The following is a 17,799-nucleotide window of genomic DNA, read 5'->3' on the forward strand; positions in this document are numbered from 1 at the left end:
CGCATTAATACAAACTACAGTATTGTACACTACATTGTGTAATAAATAAGCGTAAAGAAACGTAAAAAAAAAAAAAAAAATCCAACACATAAATATAAAAGTTCTCTACAACTAAACAGACATACCCATCTTGTCGGGGGGGTTTGGGATAACACTGCCACTGTGGGACATGTACAGTACGCACACTGAAACAGGACGTAAACCAACAAGAGGGACAAAAATAATACTGACAGGTAAAAAAAAATAAAAACATGGTTAAATTAAACTTCATTTTGTCACCTGAAGAGACTTGAGGATTTCATGATGCGTGAAACAAGTGCGCTGAACGAGCTCAGGGAAGGCAGGAGGTGGTCACCATGAGAAACCAATCATCTTTGTTAAAACAACATGCTTGGTGATTATTAGTCGCTCAGATTAGGAAAAAGAAATCATCTAAAATCTAACGCATGAATTTGCAGGCTCAGCTCTCCTCTGTCTGCAACAGTGTTTCGGTTTATTGTTTGATCGGGACCCGGCATTTGCTGGAAGCTTCAACAGCAACGTTCAATGGCACTTCTGATATGCATGCTTTCTCATTTGATTTATTTATTTATTTTCGCAATTATTTTTGCATAAGGCTCTAAGTTTGTGGATGAGATCAGAGGTGGTGAGTAAAAAGGCAGACGTTTTGGCTTTTCAGTTTCCTTTTCGTGAACGACTAGTTGGCTATTTGAAACCATGATAAGTTGAGCTAACTGAAATGCGGCTAAAATCACCAGATATTCTTGCGCATTTGTAAGAAAAGTAAAATAATAAGAGACAGAATGCAGTTTTTGGGAGGTTATGTTCCAAACTGTTTTAGTGTCCAGATTTTCTAACAAGACCAAAAAAGTTCATTAGTGGTTTTTTGTGGTGGATTTAGTTGAGGGTTCCTATGCAGTCTTGATACAGGTATTTTCCATCCATCCATCCATCCATCCATCCATCCATCCATCCATCCATCCATCCATCCATCCATCCATCCATCCATCCATCCATCCATCCATCCATCCNCATCCATCCATCCATCCATCCATCCATCCATCCATCCATCCATCCATCCATCCATCCATCCATCCATCCATCCATCCATCCATCCATCCATCCATTTTTTTCTTTTACATTTATACCAATGGGCCAACAACGGCTTTGGGTTTTGTTTGGGAAGAGTTTTGAATCTTTTCAGGAACCCTCTCTGGTGACGCTCACTTTTTATCACTCAGAAATGGAATTGATCATGATTCGGCCAAGCTTGACTAACAGAAATAAAGAACATCAATACTGCCTGGTTCTAAAACGCGTTAGCTCTCAGACGTTTCTCTCCTTAAGGCTCTCAGTCCGACCCCAACAACAGAAATCTGAACTGTAATGCTAAACGGTGTGATGGCGTAGCGCGATAATACTGACGGGTTCAACAAACTCAGCCTGTAGGTAAACCGAGCCACTTGTAGTGCACAGGATTTGTCTATTTTTTTTTCTTCCAACTTAACAAAATACTGACTATTTTTTGTTCATTGGCAATAAAAAGATATAGAAATATCTCCCAACTGTACAGCTTTTAAAGGTTAAAATATGAGTGATAAAATTAGTAACACTGATAAAAAGAAAGGACCCAAGGTGTTTTAGTAATAAAACATTATCTAAAACGTGTCGGCTCTAGCTTCCAAAGTCTGTATAATGCATGTCTTTCGTTCGTTAAAATTCCTCTTCTTCTTCTTCTTCTTCGTCCTTCTGTTTTACAAATGGTTCTTCAAACAGAGGGAGACGTTCTCCTGTGGGGAAAAGTCACTAGTATTTTTTCAGGCACACCTGGATTTCTACACAGTAGTGAAGTGTCAGAGTGAGCGGACGCTGATCCTCGGCGCGGGGCGAGGAGAGAGTCTGATTGTGTCGCACGGAGAAGCCTACTTCCTGCTTCAGTCTGTGTCTGTTTTCTCCTCCGGCGTCTCCTCCTCGTCCTGAGAACCCCCGCTCCGATTCGTTTCGCCTCTGCTCTCCCCTTGGCCCTCCCCATCCGCCTCCTCGGCTGCACCTCCCTCCTTATCTATCACCTCGTCTTTATCGGCGTCGCTTTCCTCCTCCTCAACGCTCCGCCGCATCTCCTCCTGCCTTGTGTCGACTTCCTCTTTCTCCTCCGTCTCTAATGTTCCGTCCTCTCTCTCCGTCTCCATCTGCTCCTCCTTGCTCTCCTCTTTGTCCTCTTCCTCCTCGTCCTCTATCTGCACCACCTGGATGTCATTCATGTCCACCACACCCTCCTCCTCCTCCTCCACCTCTTCCTCCTCACTCTCTTCGTCCTCTCTGGTGCTGCTCCCTCGCTCGTCTGAGTCCAGTAGAGAGGGCGCCGTGTCCTGCCTCTGCTGCTCTGCGGGGACCTCGCCGTCCTCCTCCGCGGGGCTCTCCCGTCCTCCTGCCTGGCTCTGCGTCTCCTTCTTGCAGTAGGAGTAGCGGTGGTTCATGTGCTGGGAGTAGGAGCCCGAGTGGGAGAAGCGCTTGCCACACTTGTCACACTGGTACGGCTTCTCCCCTGAGTGGAGGCGCATGTGTTCGATCAGGTGGTGTTTGTGTTTGAAGGCCTTGCTGCAGATGCCGCACTCGTGAGGTCGCTTCCCTGCCGAGAGAGAAAATAAAATCTGCGTCAACATGTTCAGATCATTAAAAACATGCGTTACTTTAAAATTGTCTCTAATTTGCCCCAAACTGCTTCTGCACTCACACTGACGTTGAATGATGAGCATTCAACACAAGCCAATGATCCTACTGGAAGCACTTTGTCGCCCTCCGGTGGTGCTACTTTACCGTTACCTTTACCTGTTGTGGTCATTCTGTGTCCACTATCTAGAACAAGCCACCTGAAATACTGTTGATACATAAGTTTTACTCCATGGAATCCTTATCAGTAAAAACACAGAAGTTTTGGTCCCAAGTTTTGGTATTTTTTACCAGTAGATATCGGAACACTGCATAGGAAGGTGATTTTCCTCTCATATCCCATCTGTTAAGCTAAACAACTAAACATATAGAGTATGTAGCTGAAAAATAAATCAGCTGAATCTCAGTCAAATTATTGTCTGAATAATGGAGTAGTTCCAAGTTTTTTAACGGATCTGTCACAGAAGCAGCAGCAGACCTGCCGATAGCTCAGCTGGAAACCCTCTCTGAGACATGCAACATGTTCAATTCAACTCAGTTCAGTAATGCTTTACTCGGCCCACAGGGAAATTAAATGTCATGCCTCATATCATCCTAGTGTCTTCAAAAAGTCGTTGCGGGTGGTGACGATGTGGGTAGGAAGGTTCTCTGGTAGCAGCCAGTTTCACACTGAGTCTGAAGAGGCCTCTGACTGAAGATTGTTTCTATATGACAGTCTCACTCAGCACTCCTAATCCACCTCATTTGCTTTTGCAGCTCATCTTTAACTCAGTAGGCCGTATGGTGAGAGATGTTGGAGTAGGGGATGTGACTCTCGCTCATTGTGATGTGTGGAACTTCTTTTCAACTTTGTCATCATAGTTCAGGTATCATTTTAGTTCTTGAGTTGCTAGTCAGCTGCTCCCATTTGTTAAAAAAAAAAAAAAAAAAAAAAAAAAAAAACTCCCCCCAAAAAACCACATTGTTGCCACGGTTATGTATCATAACAACTGTCTGAAAGGGAAAACATAAAGTAGAGGTTTATGTACGTGTTAAACTACTAATTGATCTGAGCACTCAAACAAGTCAAAATACGTTAAAATATAATATGCACCAACATATTTAACAAGAAAAAAATGTCCTACTAAATGGAGGGATGAGTGGAAAACAAAAAACAGTCCTCAGGTCCCCCGCATTGTTGCGTAAAATGTTTCTACACCCTGAATGCTGAAAGTGTGCTCCATCATCAGCGTATCTAAGGAGAACATTTCAACACAAGCAGCTAGTTTCACCTAAGATGAGGTCACTTGGAGCTGAAAACTGGGCTTCAGAGCCAGGTATCAGAGTAATAAAGAAAAAGAAAACGCCTCTGAGAGCGCTGACCTGTGCTTGGCCATGGAATCATCATCTTCTACTGCTCCAAATCACTACCAGAGATCGCTTCTTGCAACATGCGGAGCCGTACATGAGAAACTGGCAGTGCAGAGGTGGGGAGTTGGTGGAAATAAATTCTCAGACCTCTTCTGTGAGTGTTGAGTAATACCTGCTGGAATGGAGGTGTCCACCCTTCTTCCAGCTCAAAATTCCCCTTCGCATGCACTCTGACTCATGTTTCCAAGCACAACAGTGAGTGGTGATGAGAGGGGTTCCGGTTCTGAGGGACCTTTTGTTTTTCTCTTTGTTTTTTGCTAGGTTTGTGCTCTGTGTGCGATTTATTTTATTTTTTTGTCACGTTTACCTGTGTGTTCGTATTTGTGTCTCAGTAGCGAACTGCTCTTTTGGAAGATCTTGTCACACAGGTCGCAGGCGTACATGCCGCTGTCCGTCTTCTTCATCTTCTTCCTCGCTGGGCCCGAGTCGGAGTCGTTCTGCTCGTCCACGACCGAGAATCCCTCTGAGCCCAGCTCCAGCCTCTCCTCCTGGGAAATGAGACATCGGCATTATGATGCTGATTATCTTTTGGTTTTCCTTTCTTTCTCACAACACAGTGATTCACATCTGCAGTGAAACTTTGCATGGAGTGATGCTGAGTCATCAGCTAGTCACGGTTCTGTCTGAGCAACAGCAACAAGTCCTTCCTGTTCCGGTGGAGCTAAAACCTCCACTGGAGCAAAAGGGTGTTTGGCGTCGTTTGTGTTCTGTTTTACACGGCAGATCTATGCCAATCCATTTAACACTAAAGTATAATACAACAACAGGAAATCAATGCAGCAGGCAGAGGTGCTGCCTTCAAACTGATTCAACAGATCAATATGGTGTATACAACAAAGAGTAGCACGTGTCCTCTGAGTGGAGGCAAACACAGTCACATTTCTATCCATCCTGACTGGTCTCATTAAGTCTCTGGGCCAGAAAGCTCTGTAAAGTTTCAATATGTAGTTCTCAGACATGTCCTTCTTTGTGTAGTTCCTTGTAAAGATCTTCATACCTTTTTTTGTCATTAATAGCAATTTGCTTGTTGGCCAAAAGGTTTTACATCTTCTCATATTTGCTGTGTCGCCTACATGGATTGTGTAGTAGCAGACAATGGATAGATGGTTGTAATGAGAAAAAATGTGAAAGAACAGATTGCCGGGTTTTGGTCGATTACTTATTGTTTTTTTGTTTTTGTTGTTTTTTGCTTAAATATAGCAAAATGTAGCAAATTTGTTGCAAAGTGTATTGACAAAGTTGCTAAGTTGGCAACAGCAGGGCGACCACTGCTAACCGTGAACATGTAGATGTGACATTGTGTGTCTTTCAGTCACCTCTCTCACGGCAGAGCAAAAGCAGACAGTGGATGATGTTCAGACCTTTGCAGAGGTAGAAAAGATTAATTTCTGTTGTAAGAATCGGACGATTTTCAATTTAGCAAAATTAAGAAAATCTGGGGAAATTTATTTGTGTACCCTTAGTGAAGCGGGTTAAGAGGTGTAGATAGTTTTGAAAGACTTTATCACCTGTTGGTGTTGGGATGTTTGTGGCTCTGAACAATGAGAAGAGCTCTGACTGACTGTGTTTTATAATATTCAAACCTAATCTGAACTCTAGCAGTTGCTAAATTCCACATAGAAAATCTCTCTACACAATCTCTACGTCGCAAGTTTATAATGCAGCAGCCATACAGTAACAGAAGAGTCTAAATAAATGTAATTTGTCTTCAAGGAAAATATAGAGTTACAATTTAAACATGATTTATTTTCTTTGGAGCTATGCTAAGGTAACTGCTAGCTTATTGTGCCTAATATTCTAAGCACACTGTAGTTTATAATACTTCTTTATTAAGCCTGGGGGCTATTTAAGGGTACGCACCTTGATTCCATTGAGGTGGATGGTTTCGTGCGTCTCTGTCCCTGCAGGGCTGTTAGCCGTAGTGGTGTATGTGTAAGCCAGCTGGGGGATCAGGATAGTCTGTTGTTTGTTGTTGTTGGTTAGTGCTCGCAGGCATTGCATTGTGGTTACAATATCGAGGGGTTTGGCACTTGGCTGGTTGGCGTACAGTGCGAGGGGGCTTCCCCCCATGGCTGAGAGTGGTGACATGTCCTTCTTTGTGCAAGTTAAGTTCAGAGGTTCCTCCTCAGTGGTCTGGCGGGAGGAAGCAGAGGGGTAAACTCGAGCTGCAGGCGCCATGCTCTCTGCTTCTTCTCTGGCTGGCTTTGGCAGCGACAGGTCCAGGGGTCCTTCAGTGCTCTCAGGGGTGTCGGCTTGGGTGGGACCGCCAGCTGTAAGGTTAAGTGGCGAGGGTGAGGCCGGTGAGCTGTGAGTGCCATTGACCTCTGCTGGCGTAGCCTCTGTGGGGCTATCCTGACTCACAGATCTACTTATAGTGGCTGTGTCCTTCCCTGGGACCAGTGATACCACACTGTGAGCTTCACAGGAGTCCTCTTCTTCTGATGGGGGTGTTGGGGCGCCCAGAGATATCTGACCCTGCTGCATTTTGCTAAACCACTTCTTTACCACATGGATCGGCAGACTGACTGAGTCAGAGATCTTGACCAGTTCGTCCTTAGAGGGCTCTGCATTTAAGGCGAAATAGGCCTTGAGAAGGGACAGGAGGTTCTTGGGGTGGTTGCAGATTCCTCTGTCTGACAGCAAGGCAGCAACCGCCTCAGATTTATCTAAACCTGCTCCGTTCAATCTGAGATCCTCTTTCTTGCAGTGCTTGAGAGCATGGAGTGCTTCCAGCCCCCCTGGACAGTTCTCACACAGTAGACATGTTGTAGTGGTCTTTTCCTCTTTTTGCTGTGCCTGGTCCCTGCTGCCTCTGACTGAAAGATCCTCGGGGAGTTTCTGGGACTTGATAGAGTCAGCGGTACTCTGAGCCGGAGACACAGGCTCTTTCTTTAGGTTATGGGGTGTGAGCTGGCCCTGGTTGGGGTCCAGACTGTAATTTATAATAAGTTTTGCATTCCCATCCTGCCCTACGATTGGCAGACTGATGGCTGAGATGAGCTGCTGCTGAGGGGGGTGCAGCGTTTGAGTGGTGAGGCCCGAGTTCACCTGGCCTTTGGCGTTGTTTTCCAGCACCTGCCTTATAACGTTACCATCCACTGCCACCTTGAGGGCATTCTGTAGGTCTGCCAGGTTGATGCTGATGGGGGACACCAACCCCACAGTGGGCAGGACCACCGCCTGTACAGTACCCTGCAGAGGGGCAGCAGCACCTCCACTGAACACTCCGCCATTCATAGCGGCCATGGCCGGAGGCGTTAGTACCGCCGGCTTGTACTCGTAATCCACGGGCTCCGTCTTGATCTGGTTGAGAGGCAGCTGCTCCTGGAGGGGCTTGCTGTGCTCCAGTTTCTCCCTGATCTGTCCGCAGTGGACTGAAGGGGATGTGGGCAGCCCCGGTGGTGAACCCTGGGCCTGGTTTCTGCTGCCCCCCAGGCGCTGTCTGCTGTTCACTGAGATGACGCTGATGCACTTCTTACTGCTGATGTGGGAACTGTACGAGCCTGAGTGGGAGAAGCGCTTCTTGCAGTGGGAGCACTCATAGGGTTTCTCTCCTGAATAAAGCCACAGTTTGTGAAACAGAGAGAGGGAAAGCGGAGTTGGCCGGGAGGGGAGGTAGAGGGGGGAAGAGGGGAAGAGAACAATTTCCATTAGTGAATGAAGCTAAATGAGCAAGCTAGGCTATAAGCGGTACAGCAGGAAAAAGCTCTAATGCATTTCGATGATGCTTAAACGTTCGTGTAATGGCACCACTGGGAAATGCCCGTCTCTAATTGCTGTCCCATAATGCCAAAAGAAACATGATTACGGCACATTAAGGAGGAGAACCAACACACCGAAACATGATGAAGGAGATCTAAACGCAGGGAAACATAAATAAAACATAAAGCTCGCTGCAACCGAGATTGAAGCATCTGTGGCTTGCAGAGGGGCATGAAGACAACACACTGAACATGACCTGCTCACGCACACACACGCACCCACACACACACGCGCACGCACACACACACACACACAGATAGCATGCTTATTTGACAGGGCTGTGCTCTCACCACTGTGAATCCGGAGGTGCTCCTTCAGATGGTGCTTGTACTTGAATGCTTTGCCGCATTCGGGGCACTTGAATTTCCGGTTACCTCCGGACTGCGTGATGTGCCTCTGTGAGATAAAAGGTGAGGGGTCGTTGAGTCACACAGGCTATGACAGTGTGACCTTTGAACTCTGATTATTTACATCACAATGCTGTTAATCAATCAAGGGCAAGAGTTCATGTTTATTTGTCGTGCTTGGAAACCAGAAAGCTTTTATGTCAAGTTTTTTTTTTTTTTAGAAACCTGTTTCTGCAGCACCTACAGAAGATGTTACAGCCTTTTATGAAATAAACATATGAATCATTCCAGGAAGTTTTGTTAAATAATCGTAAGCTGCTCTTCCTTTTTGTGTTTTGCTTTTAAAGAGCCAACTTCTGTTTTATTTTTTGTAATTTAGAATAGCTCTCCAGTGTTTGCTTGTCTCTGATTTAGGGTAGAGACATCTAACTCCTGCTGTGAACACACAAGACAATGGATCTTCAGTTACTTTTCTGTTGTAAAGGTTTTGACTAATAACCAGCAGTAAAACATAGTGGATTTGCACTACATGTGCTGCACAGTGGCACTGCACCAGAGGGGTCTCTATTTTCTGTATTTAACAGCTGTTTGTGCTGGTGTAAATGATATGAGCAATAACTGGTGGAACCTATAATGTGTCCGCATGTATACACCTATAAGTACATGGCTGTGCTGCCGGTAAAAGAGGATCTTGTGGAAATTTCACAATATCAAGAGGACAGCTGCTGGTTTAGTTTAAGCAATTATCAGGAGATCTGGATCTGAAGGCGAGTGCTTAAGCTTGAAACTCTGATTCATGATTGGACTCTTATTTTGAAGTGTGACAGGAAGCAGTTCTTCAGTTGTCCCATTGTATAAGTCATATAACAAGACCACCTCCTGGAAAACTTTCAAGATTCCTACACCACTTTTAATGGGTTCATGTAAATGATTTCTTTGGTACTTCATATAAATATAAATAAATAAATGGAGACAGAGTGACAGACAATAATGACACACTGTTCAGGATCTACTTTGTAAATTGCTGCTTTCTCTAAAGTATTTTTTGAGAATCTGGTCCTGCAGTTGTAGAAAAAAATCAAATCTCTAAAATAGATTGATCAAATATAATCTATACTGAACATTGATTCTTTGACATTCCATTTAATAAACACCAAACATGAGCATGTCATGATAGATTGATGCATGGACTGGTCCCACCATGTCTGAATTATTTTTACTATTTACTGAGTATTTTATTCACAGTTTTGAACGTGAACATTTTAGATTTTCTTTTTCTCAAATTGTTAAAATATCAACTCAATACTGTGTACTTTTTGTCTCATGGGCTGAATGGATTGTTTAACTCATAACTGAGAAAAGAAAAACATTAAATCTGTCCTGTGACTTATTGTGGCTTTAAAAAACATCGCTTTAAGATATTTCTACAAATTCTCTCCTTGGAAACAAAATACAAAGTTAGCTTTCAGCATCTAAGTGCAGAACAGAACTTTTTACCTGATCCCGTCCTCCCTTATGAACGCTCATATGGCGCTCCAGCTGAGCGCGGTATGCGAAGCTGTAGCTGCACTCAGGGCAGCTGAAGCTCTCCTCTGTCTTCTCATGCCGGTACTTGATGTGCTCCTTCAGGGAGCTGTAGCGCTTGTAGCCCCGCGCGCAGTACGGGCATGTGAGCAGCTGGGAGAACGAATCGGGGGTTCCTGGATGAAAGAAGAGAATAGGAGGAGGAGACGGGGTTAAAAACACATGTTGGGAAACGCTTTGATGTTGCGCATGAGCGGCGACAGTAACGCCGCTCTGTGATTCCACCGGTCACTGAGAGATCCTCCCCTACAGGTAAACAGCAGCCAGGTAACCAAGCAGATCAAAGCTGGTGTTCACTGTCCTTGGCTGCACTTTGATTTCTCTTCATGTTATTTACACATATTCTGACAAAAGGAAAATAAATGACCGTTTTAGACTCTTGAGATGTAACCATGTGATTGCCTATTGTGTATCAGGAGTGTGTGTAAGAAAAAATGAGGCTGGTAAACACGTCGCCCACCTGCACCTGAGCTCCAGACCAACAGAGGGTTTAAGTTGTTCTCTTCCCACACAGGTAAAGCATTACCTTGTTAACAAGTGATGTATTAAGCCCCCCACCTCTTCCTGGGGACCAGGTGAGAGCTGTGGCTGGGAATGCACACACATTATCACCCAGGTAGCTGTGAGTCAGAGCTCACATGGACGTGACAAATTTACTCAGGTGTTGCCATTTCTGAACCCCCCTCCCTCCTCTGGTCCCCTTCAGAGGAAGCAGGTAAAAGTTAAAAGCCCAGGAGCCGTAGTGGCTGTAATGATGTCAGAGGCTGGTGCTAATGGGGGGAGTTAACACCTGAGGTGTAACAGGCAGCAGATAGAGCCATCCCCTCTAGTGGGGGTAATTACTAGATAGGTGTTGTAACAGCGCGAGAGCTCAGCAGCACAAACAGTGAAGTGTGACTGAGGACAGTCCCTACGGCGTGACGTCCGGTACCGTTCTCGTCATGGACGCTGGCGTCGGGGGTGCCCTGGCGCTGGAGGTCATCGTCTGGAGCCTCTGGGTAGATGATGGCCGTGTCTCCTTGCTGGAGCATCTCCTCCACCAGGGCGTCCGTGCTCACGTCATCCTCGCCATCTGAAGCGCAGTCCTCCTTCACTGCAAAGGAACAAACACACACACACTCGTTACAGACTAGCCTTCATTGATCTCATCTCTAGAGCAGAACGGTTTTGGCTCCTGACACATGCCATATGTGATCATGTCGTAAAATCACAGAGAATGCCGTGGTTGGAGCAGCTTCTACGGTCTGTGCTCTTGATCATCCCGTGTTCAGCAGACTGGAAAGAGGCATGCAGCGTCAGGAAGAAGAAGAAAAAACATCCCGACGTTCACAAAGAGATGAGAAAACTCATTAGCATCAAAGGCCAGGGGCGACGGTGAGCATGGTGTTCTTTGTACTGAATGGCAAACCTCTATTAACAATGTTAGGTAAGGTACTTGTTGTGGCTGAACTGATAATTAGGTGACGAATCTCCTCCTCCAACGTTGCAGCAGACAGAGATGAAGCGGGAACTCTCACACGCTCTGTGCTCTCAGGTGAGGCTCGGCCTTCAGACCAACTTTGGCAAATGAGCCGAGCGTGTTCTTCCTCCACATCACACGAGCTCGGCTCGGCTCGGAAGCGGCGCACACGCTCATTACAGGAGCGTAACCTGAGGACTGAGTTTAGTAGGCATGAAAGCTTCCTTCCTTTCTCTTGATCTCGGTTCTCCCCAATGCTACCTGAGGTGGATGCAGAAACCAGGTACAGCATGTCAGCAACTAAACAGAGCACCGCTCCTCAGTGGATGTGTTAGTGCGCCTCTGTGGATCATTACGGAGAATAATTATAGGGGTGAGCTCGCAGCTAAAAGCAAAGTTAGCCTGCTGTGGATACAACAGTGCTGTTTACCGGGTGGATGTTTCATGAACTCCCTCTGCTCAGCGGAGATTGGAGAATTGTTTTTGGAGAACTGCGTACAGTGCGTGTGTGTGTGGGTGTGTGTGTTGAGAGACAGGGCCAGCTGTGTTCTCCTCAGAGATGGGAACAGGTGTAGCACTTCATGACTCACCGACGCACAGCGAATACCAGTACTCTTACAAACAAGTCTCGGTCCAGCTTCCTCTGCGGCGCCTTGACAAAGCCGCAGAACAATGCAATGGCAGTCATTTGTTGCTATGGTTATTGAGGACTGCTGGAAGAAGCCTGCTGGCCTGTTGCAGACCTCAGAGAGATCATGAGGACAAAGAGGCCGTCTTTTTGTGAACATGTCAGCGTGGGTGTGTAAAGTAGGAGAAAGCAGCAGGTGCTCAGAAAGGCCCATCTTGGAATTTGTATCCTGTACTCGGGATACACACAGCTTTCCTCCCACGACCCGAGCAACATCAGTAATACCCCGAGACACATTTAACACATTCCACCTAACATGTTAAGGGAAACACTCTGGCAGTCTGGGAAACACACTCTCTGGCTGTCAGGTTAAGGCTTACAGAGGATTAGCAACAAGTAAATGCAGAGTTTTGAAAAAGTATTCACACCCTGTCAGTCTGTCATAAATCCGAGCTTTGGATAAGTATTCATACCCTAACAATGTTATGTTTTTGTTTTATTACAACCACAAACATCTATTCTATACAAAAGACCCATGGTAACTCTGGAGGAGCTGTTCAGATCCACAGCTCAGCTTGTTGACACAACAGCTGTTGTGCAATTTGCAAATCGGACATTAAGTGAAGACTGGAAGGAAAAATCTCTATAAGAAGTGATGTCGTGGCTCACATGAGAACGGTTCTGTGTGATGGAAGATCTCTCTGTACAACACCCTATGGTAACATATGGTGCTGGCAGGATGGTGGTGGGAGGATGCTTTTGTTTGGCAGGGACAAGGATTCTCGTTAATGTGGAGATTAATGCAATTCTGCCAGAAAACCTGCCTGACATTGTAAAAGACCTAAGACTGAGATGGAGCTTCTGTTTCTGGCAGGACAGTTACCCAAAGCATACAGCCAGCAGAAGCATGTCCAAATGTTAAAATGGCCCAGTCAAAGTTCAGACATAAATACAACTGATGATCTGTGGCACAGCTTGAAAAAGTGACGAGTCTCCCAAGTTGTATTGTGCAAAGAAGAACTGGTATGACTGTCAGTTTCAATAAGTCAGTTCCGATTTCTTCAATTTTTCTGAGATCGGCTATCAGTGGATACTTGCATGAGAAACTGATCTTATCCAACAATCTTGTCTACACCACAGATTTCTGAAAACTGATTGAAACGCAGATGTAGTTAAAAATAGTCACTCCACTTTCCTGCTGTATTTAGCAACTTTTCAGACAAAATTAATCAGTATTGGTCAAAATCGGAATTGGCACATGTGACGTTTTATAGATTGATTGGCCAGAAAACTTCCCTAGTTTCTACATGTGCAAAGCTAGCTGTTGCCAACCCCAAAACACTTGAAACTTTCAATTCAGAGTTATGCACTACGTCACCAAATACAAGTAAAATACACTGAAGATTGATGTTTTTACATAGTAGAATGAGACATAAAGTAAATACTTTTCACAGACAAAGTATTACATCCATCCATCGAAGCTCTCTATCCATTTCTAAATAATGTCACCAAGTGACGTGGTGCAAAAAATGTCAGGAAATGCTGATCAGGCTGGGATTTGTTCCCTCAGCCGCTTCCAGACACACCGATTCACCTCAAGGCTACAAAATGTTGGGCTTGTGTGTGTGTGAAGTGAAGTGAAGTCCCGTTTGGGGCTCTGTGGTGCAAAGGCATGACAGGCTGTTGTTTTCACTCCTCGCCTGTGTGATTCGTTTGCCTCACTCGGCTCTTTTTCAAGTACAGAAGAGGGCCAGGAGGGGTTGCAGCCTTGCTGAGGTGGCTGTGTGTTATCAGGCTGCTCCCCCTGACATGAAACATCACGCAGGCCGCTTACATGCTGACGCAGGAATATGAATGCACCGCTGCACACGTGGAAGATCAGTTAAAAGAGCTCCATAGAAGGTTCAAGAGAGAATGTCAGCGCATGTTCATGTGAAAAAAACAGCAGACCACCAAGTTTCTTTTCTTTTTCTCTTGCTTTTGTCTCTTCCCACTCTCCCTACATCTCTGCAAAGGGGCCGGCCCATGATGCATTTACTGTCCTGTCCATCCCATGACCTGACTACTTCCTGTAGCAGTGCATCCACAACATCTCATAGATTGTGTCTGGTGGGGTGACATACATCATTGAACAAGACAAGGCCTTGTAAAAAAGAATCTAAAGTATTCAACAGTGGTGGGGGGGAACAAATGCTTTACTTTATCTCCAGCCATTGGGAGACAGACTGAAGAAGACATGAGGTATTCTGAAGTCAGGAGAGGAATGATTTGCTTATCCTTGGCTGTGTGCTATCAAACATGCATCTCTTTCCAACTTTCATGAAAATTGTGTATTCCAGAGTCTTTCTGACATCATGGTAACACAACAATAGACACTGTCAATCCTTGAAATGGTTTGTCACGTAAAATCCCAATAAAACACATTGAGGTTTGTCTCAAAATGTGAAAGAGTCCAGTGGGGAGGGACACGTTTGCAGGCACAGAGAGAAACCGCCTATATATCCAGACTTTCTCCATCATTTGGTGCCTCTGCTCTCCAGCTCCACCCTGCTCTTTCACTCAGATGTAATCATTCTCTCCTACTCATTAAATGTAAAGGAGAAGCCCTCCTGGGTCAGCGCTCCATCTACCTGTCCCTCCCCCAACCATAGTCATACCCCAGCGGTGGGCTACTCCGCCTCTACATAATCACTTAGGAGTCAATGAGTAATGATAGTGAAGTGGGGGCCTTTCATACCCTTTAATCAAGAAGAATCATTCAGAACAAGAAGAATAGTCAGTAAGGATATTTAAAAAAAAAAGAGAAAATGATTTGAGGTAAACAAAGTTAAAGTGCTGAAAAACCACCTTTCTGGTTTTGGAGCGCTGAAGTCTTGTGAGAAGGGGTGTCAAGGCTTTAATTTGAAGCAAACCGAGCTGTGCGGAGAAGAAGATTGCTGGGTGGTGGTCAGATTTTCAAGGCCACACCAGAGAGTCTGTTCTCCCAACAGATTAGACGAAAGACGTGTTTGCTTAAAGAGCCGAGGCTTTCCCCGCGTTTCATCAGTCCGGTCTGCGGAGAAGGCTGGAGAGTTTAGGAAGAGCAGTGAAAAGACCAGATCAGGCACAAACATGGAGCGCAGCCAACTCACTGAGCTGTTTCAGTGCAGCTCATGCTTTTGAAGTGTTTAATGTTCTCCATCCTGGGCCAAAACCAATGACATTAGTCTTCCTCCAACTTTCCTCTTATGCAAGGAGGTGCAGCTGGGGGAGCCGAGCCGAGGATGACAGCAGAGTCTGGGGAGTAGGTGGCTGCTCTGTGCACAGGTCTGTGGTTTGACCGTGCACGTACAGCGTATGTACCAGCACACCGAAACCATGATGTTTGAAACCGAAGCAAATTCATCTGAGTGGAATTTCTAAAACTCTCTGCCCAGACCAAAAGTGAGACGTCACTGGATGTTTTCAGATGTGTTAGCTTGAATTTCCCCGCCCTGCTGCCCATGTTTACATTCATGTACATCTGTTGCTAAGAAAAGTACAGCCGACATCTTCAAACAGAGAACTTTGTGATTTTTTTTGTACCTGATTAGCTGCCATATGTGCAAGTCACAGTTGTTGGCACCCGTCTGAAGCTACCTAGGTGACCACATGCAATGGAGAGGCCTTGAGCCCGTACTGAAACGCCGACATCCTTCAGCACCCACAATTGTTTTGGAGACGACAGAAAGGGAGGGAATGAGGGGCTGGAGTGACATCAGCGCTTCCTGTGGTAGTGAGCCGCTTCTGATGCCACTTCCACAGGGTTCGAGGTAAAAAGGAGTTCATGGCGGTTCCCTGTATGCCCACCAGTGCTGTAAAGCTTTCCACCGACACTTGGCTTGAAAGGCTTTTTTTGTGTGCCTGAAGGTCTCTCTGTGTGTTGGCATTGTCTTTGTTTAATATCATACTTCCTGCCTTAGTTTCAACCCGTCTGCATGTAGTACCCGTTTCCTTACTCTCTGTTTCACAATGAGACAAAGACTGCTATATAACTATGTGCAGATGTAAGGGTGGCATTTCTCAACTTAAGACTGTATCTCTTCAGCTGACATCATAATTGGATCAAAACCCACCTGCAGAAAATAATCCAATCTCCCAGGGATCTCCCAAGTGTATGGTAATCCTGGCACCCTGCCAGGCTGCTTTACTTGCCCCCTGCCAGGTTTATAGTTGACACACTGAACTTGAGGGTGCGCTCACCAGTCACACCGTCCGCGCCCTTGTGCACCGTCGCGGTGCCGAGTACGACGGCTCATTTTCGGAGAATGAAACACGTGTATACATCGAGTTCAGCCACACTGCTTGCTTGGCTCAAGAGTGCTCAACAGGAACCTTTAAAAACGCAACTATAGCTCAGCCTGTGGTGTATTCTCAGAAAATAAGTCAATTTTCAGCCAAAGGTGGCTGACATTTAAACAGACTGGTTATAATATAATGAATACTTGAATTTTGCACCTTTCGAATACATAGTTAAAAATATAATTGTTGTAACACCAAGCTGATGAGGTTGGGAGTTGGTGTAACCCACAATGTGACTGCTGCTCTGGTTCCACACTGACAGGTGTGCAGTGGCTGCCTTGTTGGAGAAGAAATGGGCTGAACGACCAACTCATCAAACTTGGAAAATGAAAGAATTTGTCGTGAGAATTGTAGAAACTGATGCGCTTGACTATGAACTCTCAGTTGTCCATGGACAGACTCTGTGCTGGACGCCATTGTATCCGGGAACTTTTTACACTGTACATGAACCTCGACACGTCATTCCCACTGTGGAACTCTGTAGTGGAAGCATCATAGTGTGAGGATAAAAGCTGGGAAGACGGATGAAGCTAAGTACACACCAATCCAGAAGGAAACTAATTAGAGATTACAAAAGTGGTGGAGGTCTATGATGAGAACTACGTTAAAATTTGTGGTTCTATCATGACACAAGGTGGAAAAGTTCAAAGGGTGGAAATAACTTTGCAAGTCACTGTAAGAGCCACAGCATTATGTCCACCTACCGTAACTGTTAGCAGAAACGACTCTGTTCACTTTTCAGCGGTCAGAGAATAACATGAGGCTCTCACCTGGGTCCCAGTTCGGCACGCTTGGGTGCTCGTCGTCCGGCAGCGTGCTGTCACAGTCTGCCCCGTCTGCGAGGCTGCCTTCCTCCTCCACGATGTGCAGCTTGTCCTCATCGTCTGAGTCTGAGCCTGCCTCCAGCACATTGTTGTAGTTGGTCACTGCACAAGGAGAAACAAGATCACAGCTTAGAATGAGTACCGAGCTTCCTGACTCTACTTCGAGTGCTTTATAAACATGATGAGATGTGTGTGGTCTTTAATTATGAGTGCTGGGAGTGAAAGGTTAAAAGCTGGCCGGGTTAAATATATGTACCATGTCGTTTTAATGTCAAAACTATTAAAGGGACTGGTTGTGGAGGCAGGGAGCTGGAAACACCAATTAAACAGAACGTGGTCCGCCTTAGACAGATGAGATGAAACTTGAAATGACCTCCACAGGGAAAAGATTTGGATTAAACAGCTAAGACACTGACAACCTGCTGAACAGGGGCCTCTTTTAGGTGTGACAACCGACCCTGCAGCAACAGGCAAGCAGAGAAAATTCGCACTTGGACATGCAGACACACATGCACATGTGTGAGATCACTGGATTGCAGGCTGAAGTGGTTTCAGGGCTGTGTGGGAGTCGGTGTGATGTGGTCGCCTGTGTTATAGGCTGAAGGAGCCAGGAGGCGCGCAGAGAGGCGGCCCGCGGAGAGAGAGAGAGGGTTATTACAGGGAGTAAATTTTCCTCACACACACCCCATCCGTTTCAGTGTGTGTTTGTGTGTGCGCCGAGCGTGTTGCTCTGGCATCGTCTTTTCATTTCCACAGTGTTCCTCCATCTCTCAATTCCACCTGGGCTTCCATTCC

The 17,799-nt window shown here is 45.7% G+C and overlaps 1 protein-coding gene across 1 annotated transcript in view; it reads right to left on the reverse strand.

The window, feature by feature from the left end:
• Nucleotides 1-1,072: 1,072 nt before the first annotated feature.
• Nucleotides 1,073-17,799, reverse strand: part of zeb1b (zinc finger E-box binding homeobox 1b) — a 61,569-nt gene continuing 44,842 nt past the window's right edge. Inside the window, exons 2-8 of the mRNA XM_008438430.2 lie at nucleotides 16,951-17,106; nucleotides 10,705-10,866; nucleotides 9,687-9,889; nucleotides 8,133-8,238; nucleotides 5,941-7,634; nucleotides 4,388-4,568; nucleotides 1,073-2,629 (exon numbers count right to left, since the gene is read on the reverse strand). Of these exons, the coding sequence (XP_008436652.1) occupies nucleotides 1,935-2,629; nucleotides 4,388-4,568; nucleotides 5,941-7,634; nucleotides 8,133-8,238; nucleotides 9,687-9,889; nucleotides 10,705-10,866; nucleotides 16,951-17,106 (3,197 nt within the window). The 3' untranslated portion in view covers nucleotides 1,073-1,934. The remainder of the gene's footprint in view (nucleotides 2,630-4,387; nucleotides 4,569-5,940; nucleotides 7,635-8,132; nucleotides 8,239-9,686; nucleotides 9,890-10,704; nucleotides 10,867-16,950; nucleotides 17,107-17,799) is intronic.

Source organism: Poecilia reticulata, linkage group LG20, assembly GCF_000633615.1.
Source record: "Poecilia reticulata strain Guanapo linkage group LG20, Guppy_female_1.0+MT, whole genome shotgun sequence".
In the NCBI taxonomy this organism is placed as follows: domain Eukaryota; kingdom Metazoa; phylum Chordata; class Actinopteri; order Cyprinodontiformes; family Poeciliidae; genus Poecilia; species Poecilia reticulata.